General features: G+C 35.9%; 1 protein-coding gene across 1 annotated transcript in view; it reads right to left on the bottom strand.

The window, feature by feature from the left end:
- The window catches only part of LOC131035663 (THO complex subunit 1), a 211,484-nt gene extending 198,293 nt beyond the window's left edge, over nt 1-13,191 (bottom strand). Inside the window, exon 1 of the mRNA XM_057967377.2 lies at nt 12,760-13,191. Coding sequence (XP_057823360.2) covers nt 12,760-12,894 — 135 coding nt within the window. The 5' untranslated portion in view covers nt 12,895-13,191. The remainder of the gene's footprint in view (nt 1-12,759) is intronic.
- Nucleotides 13,192-13,400: the final 209 nt, after the last annotated feature.

Genomic DNA, 13,400 nt, shown 5'->3' with positions numbered 1-13,400 from the left:
ATGCAAAACTTTGAAAGCAATTATGACACCAGGACTGTGGTGTGAAGGATTTAAGTTTGTTCAAGTTATGCAGCAAGGCATGTTGAAATTTCATCAAATTTCTGTTGAAGCATGGACGAGACATTTGGATGTTGTTACATCAGCCTCTGCATTGAAATCTGCAGATATATTAGTTGACTAATAATTTTGTTGCTGACAGTAGATGGTAATGTGGAATTCCATCTGAGTTGTCATTGTGTATCGTCCAAATTGGAGAAGAAGTTATTGGTTTGTTGGTGTTCTTTGTGAAAGACCAAGAATAAAGGCGTCCAGCAATATACAGTCTCACTAAAATCATGATATCTTTCTCATTTCTTAACTATATGTAGAAATTTAACATGTTCTGGGAAGCTAATGAACAATATAATAAAACCCAGAAATCTTTTGAAGATATGGTGATTATTTGATGATTAGTTTGTTGCTGAAAAAAGAGCAATAGTATATGATGTGATGAACATTTTTAAACAGTGCCTCTGTGATCAGTAAATATGCAAATTTATTTCAAGTAAATTGGACATCGAATGCATGATTGGAGAGTTTATTAGAGGTATGTGCTTTTATAAGTTTGCTAAATTTAAAATCCTCATAAAAATCAATATCATATAGCCCGTTTTCCAATGTATAAGGTGCAGTTTTATTTTTATGGGAAATGAGGTGTAAAAATTACGTGGGATGATATATCTTATATTGTCCTGTGCTTTTATAAGTTTGATAAATTTAAAATCCTCATAAAAATCAATATCATATAGCCCGTTTTCCAATGTATAAGGTGCAGTTTTATTTTTATGGGAAATGAGGTGTAAAAATTACGTGGGATGATATATCTTATATTGTCCTAAGAATAATTCAAGTGTGAGATTAGAAAGACCCCTGGGAGAAAAAAATTCATTTTAGAATCCAGGAATAAGGGGAAATAAGAGAATTATGGTGAAATAAGTAGTGAATATTAAAATTACTGTGTTAAGTATCCAAACGAATTTATTTTAGGTGATTATCATTGTGGAGAAATAAGTGTTTTCTTGTTATTTTGTAATTGGAGGAATAAGGAAATTTTTTAGGAGAATTGAAGTTGAAAATCAAAATCTTTTATTTTTGGATTTTTTTTTTAAATGTTACTGTACTAAGGAATCTACCCTTTGGAAATGAGACAATTGAGAGGGGGCTGCAGGAGCTCTGTGGGAGGTGAATGGTCATCCTCCATTTTCGCTTCGTTGAGCTTCTGCTGTCAGAAATCGAGCTCAGATCAGTTCTCTTCATCACTATAGGAGTTCTATGTTCATTCTATTCCTATCTTTCCCAGATTGCCATTGATTTTAATTTGATTTCATGCACTATTTGATTGCCTTAGTCTTCCTAGGGTTTGGTTTTCCTCTTGGTCGATATTGGCTCTGATTGCTTATCATCTGTGGTATGATCTTTTATTGTGTTTTTTAAAGAACTTTTGAATTTAAATTGAGATCATTTGTTATTCCCATGGATTTTTTTAGTGCCTAGTTGTGATGGCAGGCATTTAACTTTCCTGCCATACACATTTAATTCCCTTGAATTGTACAAGCCTTATGGAGGCTTCAAGTAGTGGACCTTTCATGACATCTGGCTAGATACTTAATGCATCGAATGAAGAGAATGCTAAGGTTGTGGATGGGGATAGTAAACCAGAAATAGAGACTCTTCAAATTCTACCATTCCTAAACCCTCCTACAGAAACGCCCTCAAAGCAGAGCTAGTTGGTGCTCCTCTCTTGGATGGACCATTATTGGGGACCCTGGCAACTCGAATGGGAGATGGAGGCATCATCGAAAGTGGAGACTGTGGAGCAAGAGAAGGCACAAAGGCTCCAGCTCCTGCCAAGGTTTTATCTATCTCTCTAACTCTGATATGATTCAAGCTATCAAATCTGAAGAAACTCGTTCACACAGTGTTGTCATCTTTTTTGTTTGTTTGGACATTGATTTTCTTCCTTCAAGAAAATTATTTGATGATTGGATAGCTAATGTGTGGGGTAAGAAACTTGGAATATATGTTTCATTATGTCGTATGCTTCAAAAAGGTCTCTTTGTAGTCTATTTCCGCAGCCATGGTATGCAAGAAAGGGTTTTCAAGAAAGAGTATTGGAATATTAGCCAATCCCTGTTCAAGGCTATCTCTTAATCCCCGGAACATAAGACTAAGGAGGTGGTAGCCAAGTCTACTCCTCAATGGCTAGAACTGAGAAATGTTCCACCACCTCTTTGGAAATTTATTCCCCAAATTTTGAAAACTTTGGGTAATGTATTACAAATAGAAAAATCAAGAATTACTTTGCTCCATTTAAATGCTAGGGTTTTAATGTCGATTCCCCTTGGTGTTGAAATACCAAATATTGTTTCAATGCAATTGGCAAATGATTTGGTTGAGCATGAGGTTTGTCTGTTGGGAAGTTTGAATTCTTGTTTTTTGTGTAAAAAGAATGAGCATCTTAGAAAGAATTGCCCCATTTTGGTTTCTAAACCCAATGGCTCCTTCAATAAAGTTAAATCACAGAAGGACTCGATCCCTGCTCGGACTAATAATATGGTTAATCCTCCTAATGGTGCTAATGGTCTGTCTGACCCTATTGAAGAAGTTATAATGACTAAGAGTAACCCTAATTTTGATGTCAGTTGTCTTAAAGATACTCCCGATCCTGAAACAAACAAGTGTTCTCTCTTATACCCTCTTTTTGATGGTAAATTTGCTATTGTTAAGGCTAGTGATCGTCCGGTCCCTCCCAAATTGAACAAGGATCAAAACAAAATTGGCCAAATTGAATCATCCATTCCTAAAATGCCAAACAATTGCCATTGGACACTATTAAGGCTAGGGTTGAGAAGTTGAGAAACTCTGCTACTCCCTCCAGATCCTCTCAACTATTGCTTGAGGCTCCTCGTAAATATATTAACCCTCTTGAGGATCCAAATAAGATAGTTTTGGACAAGTTTAACCCTTTATTTTCTAGGTCCAATCTTGAGCTGGCCACTATAGAAGAGAAAGATAGTATATCAAAGGAGGATAACAAGAAAAGAAAAACAATGGATAGGTCCAGAGGTTTTGAAAGCGTCGGTGAAAAAAGAAATTCCAAGAGAGGTAATGAGGATAAAGGTAAAGATGAACAAAATTCCCAAATGCTTTGACAAATTATATAAGGATGAGAAACCCCACCCCTCCTTAATTTATGGTCTTCAACATTACTAGCTAGAATGTCAAGGGATTGGAGTCCCTTGACAAGAAATATCTTGTAAGGTCCTTTTGTAGAGACAGACCAAATTTGGACCTTCTTTGTCTTCAAGAAATTAAAGTGATAGGTTTTCAAAAAGACAATGTCCTTAATTTTGTTTGGAACATGTCTAAAGCCTTTTCTACCCAACATGAAAAGGGTAAAGGTGGTGTTGCCAACTTGGTCAGCCCTAAATGGTGCAATGATATTGTCAAATGGAGTATATCCCATTGTAACAAACTTGTTTGCATTATTTTCGAAGTAAGCAATAAGCAGTTTGGTATTTCTTCTCTATATGCCTCTAATGTTTATAAAGAGAGGTTTGGTTTATGGTTATCAATGTCTTCAACCCTCCCTAGGGTTCCTCGATTGTTTGTTGGGGACTTCAATATGATTAACATAAAGAAAATAAGACCGGTAGTAAGGATCTATGTTGGAAGGGGAATGAACTCTTCTCCTGGTCTAGGATGAAAAGAACCCTATTCCTTTTTGAACCATTGGAGAAATCTAAGTCACATTCTAAGGGCATATGGTTCACTTGGTGTAACAATCAAGCTCCAAGTAAGAGGATTTATTCTAGACTACACAAAATCTAAATAAACAATAACACCTTTTCTTTTGTTAAAGGTGATAAGGATAGATTGGTCTCAAATACACTTGCAACCATGTCAAACCACTCCCTTATGGAAGGCAGTCTTAACATTGATTTCATGGCTAGGGCAACTAATGTCAGACCTCAGTCTCAATTCAAGCTAAACACCTCTCTTTTGAATGATCAAACTTGATAGATGGTATTAGAACTGTATACACCTAAAAATGGTCTGGAGATAATTGATTAAATACGCAGTTATTTAATTAATATAACCCTTCCCAATTAATTAAATTCGTAATGATTTAATTAATTCCCCTAAATTCATCTACTTGTAAATAAATATAAATGATTTATTTATATAGTTCATTTCATATCCCCCCTTTTGATTAATTAATTAATTCCCCCCATTTAATTCAATTCTTCTAATCCCATGATTAAATTAACAAATTCATGATTTGTTGAGTTTAATTATCAAATTCCATTTTATTTGAATTTCTAAATTCAAATTTGGCACATCTGTCCTAACTTCTAACCACCTTCTAACCTAAACCATTCAGTCTAATCCTGGGTCTAACTAACCCTATCCCTTGCATTCTAGCTTTTTGCATAGTTATTATAATCAATTGCATCCTTTAAGCATTTTAGCATAGTTGATAATTAGAGCAATTTTATCATGTTTAGCATAGTTTTCATCATGATAATCTAGTTTCTATTTCAAGCATTTAGCACAATCATCTTAGCTTTAATCTTGCATCAAATCATCCTAGCCTTGAGCATTTGCATAATCATGATCACATAGCTACTCAACTTTTGAGTTGCCAATTTGGAGGTCATTCCTTGCTGAGAGCCACCTACATATCACCTTCAAGGTCCTCAAAAATAGAGGATGAGACATCTTAAAGGAAGCCTTGGTTTGCATTTATTTAGTCTTTTATATGCTTCCTAGATTGTATGTTGTCACATCTATTGTGTTTGTCTTATTGATTATTGACACTATTTTTAACAGCACAAGAACTGTTACTAATATATCTAAAGGACTGCCCTATCTCTCCACTATTTAGAGGTGGGAGAATCTTGCTTCCCTATGGTCTAAACTATTTAATGAGGTGGGGAAAAAGAAGGCCCTAGATAGGAAAAGATTATAGCTCTTCTTGTAGAATAAACTACTAGAATGTGAGGGTCACCTGCAATTGAACCTTGGAGATAAAGACTCTAAATCCAAGGTAATCAAAACCAAATCTCTTCTAAGAGAGATCTAGAACTATAAACACCAAGAAGAGAAAATTAGGGCCAAAATGACTTGGCTGAACGAGGGGAATAAAGGTTCTAAGTACTTTTTTAATCTTGTTAAACAAAAGCACATTAGAGAAAAGATTGGTCCAATGGAATTCAAGGGTATCTCTTTTGACGATCCCCGAAACATGAAGGAGGCCTTTTTGTCCTTTTATCAAACTTTTTTCTCTTCTAGAGAGTCTTCTAAGGCTAGAGAAGCTAGATCTTTTTGCCAAAAAATTGTCCCTAAGAAAATAACTCAAGTTGATGCTGCCCTACTTGACAAGAGTATTACTATTGATGAAATTAAAGATACTATTGGGACCTTCCAACATGGATGTGATGGTCTAACTATTGAGTTCTACAAGTCCAATGTTGATTGATTTGCGGTGAATTGTTAGAAGCGTATAATGAGGCTTTTCAGGTTGGATCCTTGGGTGCCAATACTAACAAAGGCATTATAAAACTTTTACCTAAAGATGGGGACTAGTCTCAAATAAAGAATTGGAAACTTATAATACTACTAAATGTCTCCTACAAAATATTGGCAAAACTACTGGCTGGGAGATTATCTAATATTCTCAGTAAGGTAATATGTGTTACTCAAATTGGCTTTATTAAGGGGAGGTATATTTTGGGGAATCTGATTACAAGTTAGGAAAGCATGATTGGGCTAGAGCTCGGAATCAGAATGTGGCAATGATTTTGTCGGATTTTGAAAAGGCTTATGACAGAATTGAATGGACTTTTGTCTTAGATATGTTAACTGCTTTTGGATTCCCTTCGCCCCCCACCCCCAATTCTTGCAAGTGGATCAATGTTTTGTTCTCCCGCGTATCTGAGGTATCTCTCTACCTAACAATATCTCTCTACCTAACAATGAGACAGTGATCAATGCACACTTAGGTGACGACACTACTCTTTTAGTTAAGATAGATAACAATAACTTCTCTAATGTTATGAAGAGGTTCAACATTTTTTGTCTGGCCTCCGAGGCTAAGATTTCCTCTAGTAAATCATCAATTCTGAATTGGAACTCTTCTCCCCCAAATTGGATCAAAAGTACTGATTGGCAATGGTTTGGTCCCAATAAGATTGTGAAGTATTTAGGGATTCCATTTGCTATCTCCCCACCCTCTAAACTTATGTGAGATTGGCTTTATCAAAAAAGAGAAGAAACATCATAGATGTCAACCCATCTCCTGTCTCTTGCAAACAGAATTCAAATTGTGTAAAAAGTGATAGCCTCGAATACTGTATGCTTCTCTTCTGTGTGGTTATTTGCTAACTGTCACTTATAGAAACTTCAAAAATCTTAAGGGATATCCTCTGGTCTGATCGAAAAGGTAATAGGAAATGCCACTCTGTTAATTGGCCTTGGTGTTGTCTTCCTAGAGACATGGGGGGGTTGAGGCTTAATGATCTCGGGACTCAGGGTATCGCCCTTGCAGCTAAATGGATTATTAAGGCCTGTGATGGCAATGAAGGATGGAAGGTTCTAATTAGAAACAATTTAGTCTTATCAAAACCAAAAAATGGAAAAACTTGGAAACCTCTACACTACTATGATTACCTTTTTGGAGATTTTGAGTTGAATGTTTTTGATTCTACAATCTTCAACAGTATCTAGAAGGCATGGGGGTAGGTTAAGCATTTGATGGGTAAGCGGATTGCATCTTCCTTAGAGGCCAAATCTTGTTATGATTCTTTCTCAATTTGGTGGAACTCGGGGGGCTGCTGATAAGCCTCTTGCCCTGACTCAGGGCTGCTCTGCTAAAATATGGGCAAAGAAAGGCATTTCTGATTTTGTAAGTGTTCTTAATTTTGGCTGTGTTAAATCTTGGGAGAGCATCAAACAGGAATTTGCAATACTGGAATCTCAGAAGAGGACATACACCATGTTATCTTGTGCTATAAACAAGTTTGAATTTCCTTTGAAAGTTAACGAAGTCTCTGATCTGCTTTCCATGACTACCTAAAAAGATGGCTCTAACTTTGAACAAATTATAGTGACAAAGCTATGTCTAATGCTATCCAACTCAAGGGAAATTTTTGTTTGGCTCAATAAGGCTTGGAATATGACATGGTCTGAGTCTAAATGGTCTAAATGTTTTAAAATTGTCTGGGGCAAGTCAAGGGAACCAAAGAAAGCATATTTTAGATGGTTGTTTAATCTTAAAAAACTGGATTTTTTTTCTAAATTACAATCCTTGTGTAATGTCCCCATTTTGAAATAGGATTTAATAATAAATGCTAATAATAAAATTAAAATATAACAGAATAAAATTAAAATTAAAATTAAAATAGTTCAAATTTAATTAAGTTTAAGAATGGTCAAAAGGCATGAAATGAAAGGTTGTGACTCCCTCAAACATGAGATATAAAAGGGAGAAGAGAACTTCATTTGAATGGGGGGATATGGAGAAAGGAAGAAAGAATGGAGCATGTCAATCAAGGAAGGATTAAGGGAAGTGACTCTTTCAAAAGGGTAGAAATTATGAAGGGTTGTACTCTTTCAAAGGGTGCTAATTGTGAAATGTTGTGACTCTTGCCAAAAGGCAGACATGATGAAGAGGTGTGAACTCTCCCTCACATTGGAAGATATAAAGGGGAAGAAGCAAATGGAATGGGGGGGAATAAAGTGGAATTAGAGGAGATCTAGGGCAGATTCAGAGCAGAAGTATATAGAGGGATCTGAAATAAGATTTGAGAAGGAAAGAAGAAAATAGTATATGCAAATCTAGAAGAAGAAGATATGCAGATCTTAAATGGGATATATGCAGATTTGAAAAGAAGTAAAGACAGATTTGAGAAGTGAGAAATAGGTGAAGATTAAATAAGAAGTGAAAGGGCAGCAGTTACAGATGTATCTTTTCGTAACCAAAGGATGTGACCCTTTTTCTCCATGAAGGGTATAAAGTGAAGGAGACATCATTTGAAGAAGGATGGAACCACGAAGAAGATCAATGGATCCATTCAAGGGAGCATCAAACTTCATAACTGATTTCAGAATAATAAAGAGAGGAAGCTAGCAGACTTGATAATAGTAAGGGCAAGATTTAGGGCAATCCCAAAAGGGGCACTATACCTTGGACATCTCTGCTAACTTTTGCTGGTTTTGTGAACAGACTGAGACATTTGAACACTTGTTCTTTGAATGTAAATTTGCTTTGGCTGTATGGTCTTTAATTTTGGGCAATTATTTGGGTTGGGATAAGCAAGATGGCTTTTCTTGGTTTGAGATTTTAGTTGGTTATGTGAATGGTCTTAAATCTGATTTTGCCTCTTTTTGGATTGTCTTAACTAATGAAATTCTTTGGTTTATTTGGAAAAAGAGGAACAGTGCGATCTTCCAAGGCAAGAGAAGGAGCCTTACTAAGTTTCACTGTGAACTAACTTTCTTTCATTTTGCTTTTCAGGATTCTGCTATCATGGAGATCCCTAGAGACCGTTTTATGATTTTGCTTAAAGAAGGAATAACAATCATCTACAGGAATGAAATCAAGAATGCACACTTCTATCCCCAGGGAAGAAACAACTAGAACAAAGAATAGCTGGAGATCCTCATAGACAAACATAACATGCAGAAACCCACGCAGATTGAAGAGACTGTACCTGTCGCCAAGAAACACAAGTATGAACCCATTGTCAAAGATATAGATCTGGATGATGAGATTGTTATTCCTTTAGGAACTTATGACTATGATAAGTGTGAGACGAGCAGCAATGTGAAAGGGTTATGGGAGTAGTAGGTTATGCAAAAGTTGCTTTGTTTTGCTATATGTCAAGGTATCATGTAATCAATATTATTAAGGATATGGTCTCATATATAGCTATAAATAGTTGTCCTGATCTGTTTTTGTTAATGGTCCGATGATACTTTTGGAGCTTTTGTAGACGATATCTAATATAGAAAAATGTTATTATAAAGGATGCATTTTCAATTGAATCCGACATCCTATTATCTAATGGGTTTTACAAATATGTTTCAAAGTCTTGTTTGTGCTTTCAAGGCCGCCCATGTTAAATCTATTTGGGCTCTCAAAGGATCAAGTGAATAAAGTGTAAAATATCATATTGGAGATTGGAGGCACGAGGTCCATTGTCATCTCGAGCTAGCTTCTTGCTCAGTGATGATACATTGCATGGGAGAAACACCGGCTTATCTGTGTCCCTCCATGGAGTAAGGGGAGCTTGACATTTTAGCAAGACTTGTGGGTGCAGTTTATGCATTCACTTTGTAGTATTCCTTTTGTACAGGAAAGGAGGGATTTGGTTCTCATCGCATTGGAGAAGGGATTTTGACACGCTAAGAGCTGTGAACTCTCAGACGAGATGTGGAGTCTAAAAGGAGAGTTGTTCTTACATTGTGCATGGAGGATGGGAATACTTATGTTCTCTCATGTTCTATATAGGTTTTGCATATATGACAGTTAGAGATCCACCGATGAGTTCAATTTGGTGTTTCCTAGGTGAGTGAGGAGAATTGGTGAAGGTGCTTCATCAAAGTCTCTAGAAGGGCTACTGTGTTTAGTCATTACAGTATTTTGTCTTTTGTCTTTTGTTAGGATTTATGTAATAAGGAGAAGAATATAGACATAATCAATATCATAAACAATTGTATAGAAGAGCAGCTTGCTACAAAGATCCTCTAACTACTAAACTTCTTGGAAGTGTGGTCAATTGATGATAAGTTCATAGGAATTCAAAGCGAGATAAGTTCTCATATGTAAGCGATCATATGCAACAAGATCTAGATAGCAGTATGTAGACCTAAAAGTATGCATAGGCTATGATTTTATTTCCAATTCATGTGATGTACTTTATCCCCATCTTCACACTAAGGCATATGATTTTATTTCCAAAAAGATGTGATACAATCCTTATTCGTGGGCAAGCTCAACTGCATGATAGCCTTCACTCTCTCAGGATCAATCTTGATTCCTTCTTTTGAAATAACATGACCCAAGAGTTTCCCTTCAGTTACAGCAAAAACAGATTTCTTAGGGTTCAATGAAATTCCCTCTTCCTGACACCGCTACAAGACTACTTCAAAGTCATCTAAATGATTGGCCCTCTTCTTGGAATACACTGTCAAATCATCCAGATAAATCGCAATAATCTTATTCTTGAGATCTCCAAAAGACAAATCCATGGTCCTCTGAAAAGTTGTGCCTACATTTATAAGGCTGAATGGCATTCTATTATAAGCAAATACACCAATGGGGGTAGTGAAAGTTGTTTTATGTTGGTCTTCTGGGGCTACTTCAACTTGATTATAACCAAAGAAGCCATCAAGCATGGACATCATTTCAAAGCCAGCCATTATCTATAGTATATGACCCATGATTGGTAATGGATAATTATCTTTTAAGGAAGCCTGATTCAAGTTCCTGAAGTCAACACAAATCCTTATCTCCCCATTTTTCTTCCTGATAGTAACTATATTAACTACCCAAGTGGAGTGACGTAAAGGATAAATAATCTTTGCATGCCGCATTTTGTCTATCTCATTGAAAATGGCATCAGTATATGAATATTAAAAAAATTAAATTGCATTCTTTAATCTCTAGATTGATATACTTAAAAGTTAGCTAAAGCTTATCATATATTTAAAACAAGAACATCATAAATTAAATAAAAACCATCAAACTCAAGTTATTAAAAAATGGTAGCAATAGTCAAATTCAAAGATAATATAAATTGTTAGAAATTGATATTAGCATTTAATGTCTCTTGTAGTCAAGGATAATCATATTACACTAATGTGTTGATATGTGGTGACTAATCATGCAAGTATTGTACACTACACTCGTTATGTATCCTTGTTGGGATTTGGGGTTGGGTCAGATCTTAAGTGGGGGTTCGGGGGCGCAGCCGCCGAGGAAATTTTTTTTGCCGTTTTTGTTGAAAAACCGATATTGAAAAAAAAAACCCTAAAAAATAACCGACTTTGAATGTTGCCCTAAAAATTGCTTGTTATAAGCGGCTGGAATGAAAAAGGCACTGTAATGGTGTTGTACCGATTTACTAGATAATAAGAAAAGATTGGACGGCTATGTTCTGTGGATGTAGCCCATCTTGGATGAACCACGTTAAATCTATGTGTTATCTGTGTTATGCATTTTTCTTCATCTTTTGTGTTTGTATTTGCATATAATTGTTAATTTGTATTTGCTCCGGATCTGCCTAAACCCTAACACAATGCACTCCAAATAGTCAAAGTTGTGATGTAAAGGGTTATCGATATTCTAAATTTGGGGACAAATCAATAGCGAGAATCAAAATGATACCAAGAATTATAAATGTTGAATTTTTGTTGCCATTTGTTCCGAAAGTTATATGTTTCACTTTTACTTTGCAAACAAATACTGTTTCTGCATTTAACACCTGTTCCAGTCAACAAACTCCTCACCTAATCCACTCTAGCTGCATGGAGTAAGTTGAACGAAAGAACGAACAATCCATCATACAAAGTGTTGGCAGTTGTTTTGTTCATATGGCACATTTGAACCATATATACAAAAATTTAGACTGCTTCCAGGCTTCCAACACTGGAATATGGAGTGTATGCTCCAGACATGGACTGCAGCTTGTGGTCAGTGTTACACTTTGTAAGGTACATTTCAGCTCCCAGTCATTGTCTGAATATAGCTTTACTCATAACTGAATGGTGTCCGCCCAAGGCCAATAAACTGGAAACAAAAAAAGCAATAAATCAGAGTGTTCCGCATCGGTAATTTTAATTCTGATCTCTCCAATGCACCTCTTCTTTCATTAGTGTTTTTCTTTTAATTGGTAAATCTTGGTTGAGGTTATGGGCTGCCGCCTTCAATACACTATGGGCTAAACTTGGATCAAATTTTAAATTGCAAACACTGATAAGGCTCAAATGTTCCCCGTAATCATTACCACAAACTGACCACATGTCCTTTACTGTTATGGGCCACCTTATTGCCAGTAGGAGAATTTGAGCTTGAATCACGCTCTTAAGAGTTTCCACGTTACTATTGCACCACATCCCATTGGCCCATAAAAATTTCAAACGGCAATAAAACATCGCATGTGGGCTAAATTTCTCAAAGTTTACCACTAATTTTCTAAGTGATTGGAGTTCCGACAGCATAACATAATTCAACGTTATTTTTCCGTTGCTTCGTATTTGTAATTTTTTATTTATCATTTAGTGGCCCTTTATCATCTTCTGTAGACTTAGTTTTAATAATGATTCATTCCTTCCATGACCAATTCCTCCAGCGCACGTATGTCTTCGATCTTGAATGGAGCATTTCACCTGCATTGCACTAGTTGATGCTCACCGAGATGAAGCGATAAATTGATTTAGCGAAACGAACTAATTTAAACTGCTGGAAATTCCCACTTCCTCCAAAAGAATTTCCAATTATTTTCTTACATACCCTAATTAATTCTACCTCGAATCCGATCATAGAGCTCTGTTGAGACAGGTATCAGGTGCTCTAATTAATAGCACTCAACAAAAGCCATCTCTCAAAGAATTCCAATATTCTTACCATTGCTTAGGTTTAAAATTGTTTAAACTCGAGTTGTTTAATCCTATAAGTATGGAAGTGGAGGCTCTTTTGCAGAGAAAATGAGTTACCTGTACGCGGTCTCTGTCGGCATGGCTGGAAACGGTGATGGGAGGCCTCTGCTGATGCTGGTGTTGATGGAGCTGAATCCTCAAGGCAGGGGCAGGAGCAGGGGCAGGGGCAGAAGCTGTAGGGGTATCCGCCATTTTTACTAGCCCAAATATCGCTTCTGAACTTGAGGGCTTCTATTTTATAAACATGGCAGCATAGTAGCTAGTGAAGCTTTTCAAGAATAATAATAGAATGTAACCGCCTAGAGCTCTGGTTATTTGAATTTTAGACTGTTGTTCTTCTTTTTTATTTCTACGAAACTCTCTGAGGATTGTGGGAAACTAGGTTTTTCGAAAAGTACTCACAGATTTCAAATATTCCTATTAACTCAGTCTACCTTCACTGAATTGAATAACTAGCACTTGGCACAGAAGAGGTGCAAGGATCACGCTAGTAGAAAAGTATTTGTGAGTAAATATTTTAGAAAGTAAAATTTAGTTTATGCATATAAGATAATAAGACATTGTTTTAGACATAAAAGTTTACAGATCAATAAATACATAATATTTTACATTGTAATAGAGATTTTACTAAATACATAATATTTTACATTGTAATAGAGATTTTACTAAATACATAATATTTTACATTGTAATAGAGA

Source organism: Cryptomeria japonica, chromosome 6 (assembly GCF_030272615.1).
Source record: "Cryptomeria japonica chromosome 6, Sugi_1.0, whole genome shotgun sequence".
NCBI lineage: Eukaryota > Viridiplantae > Streptophyta > Pinopsida > Cupressales > Cupressaceae > Cryptomeria > Cryptomeria japonica.
This window is presented reverse-complemented; position numbering and strand designations above follow the sequence as displayed.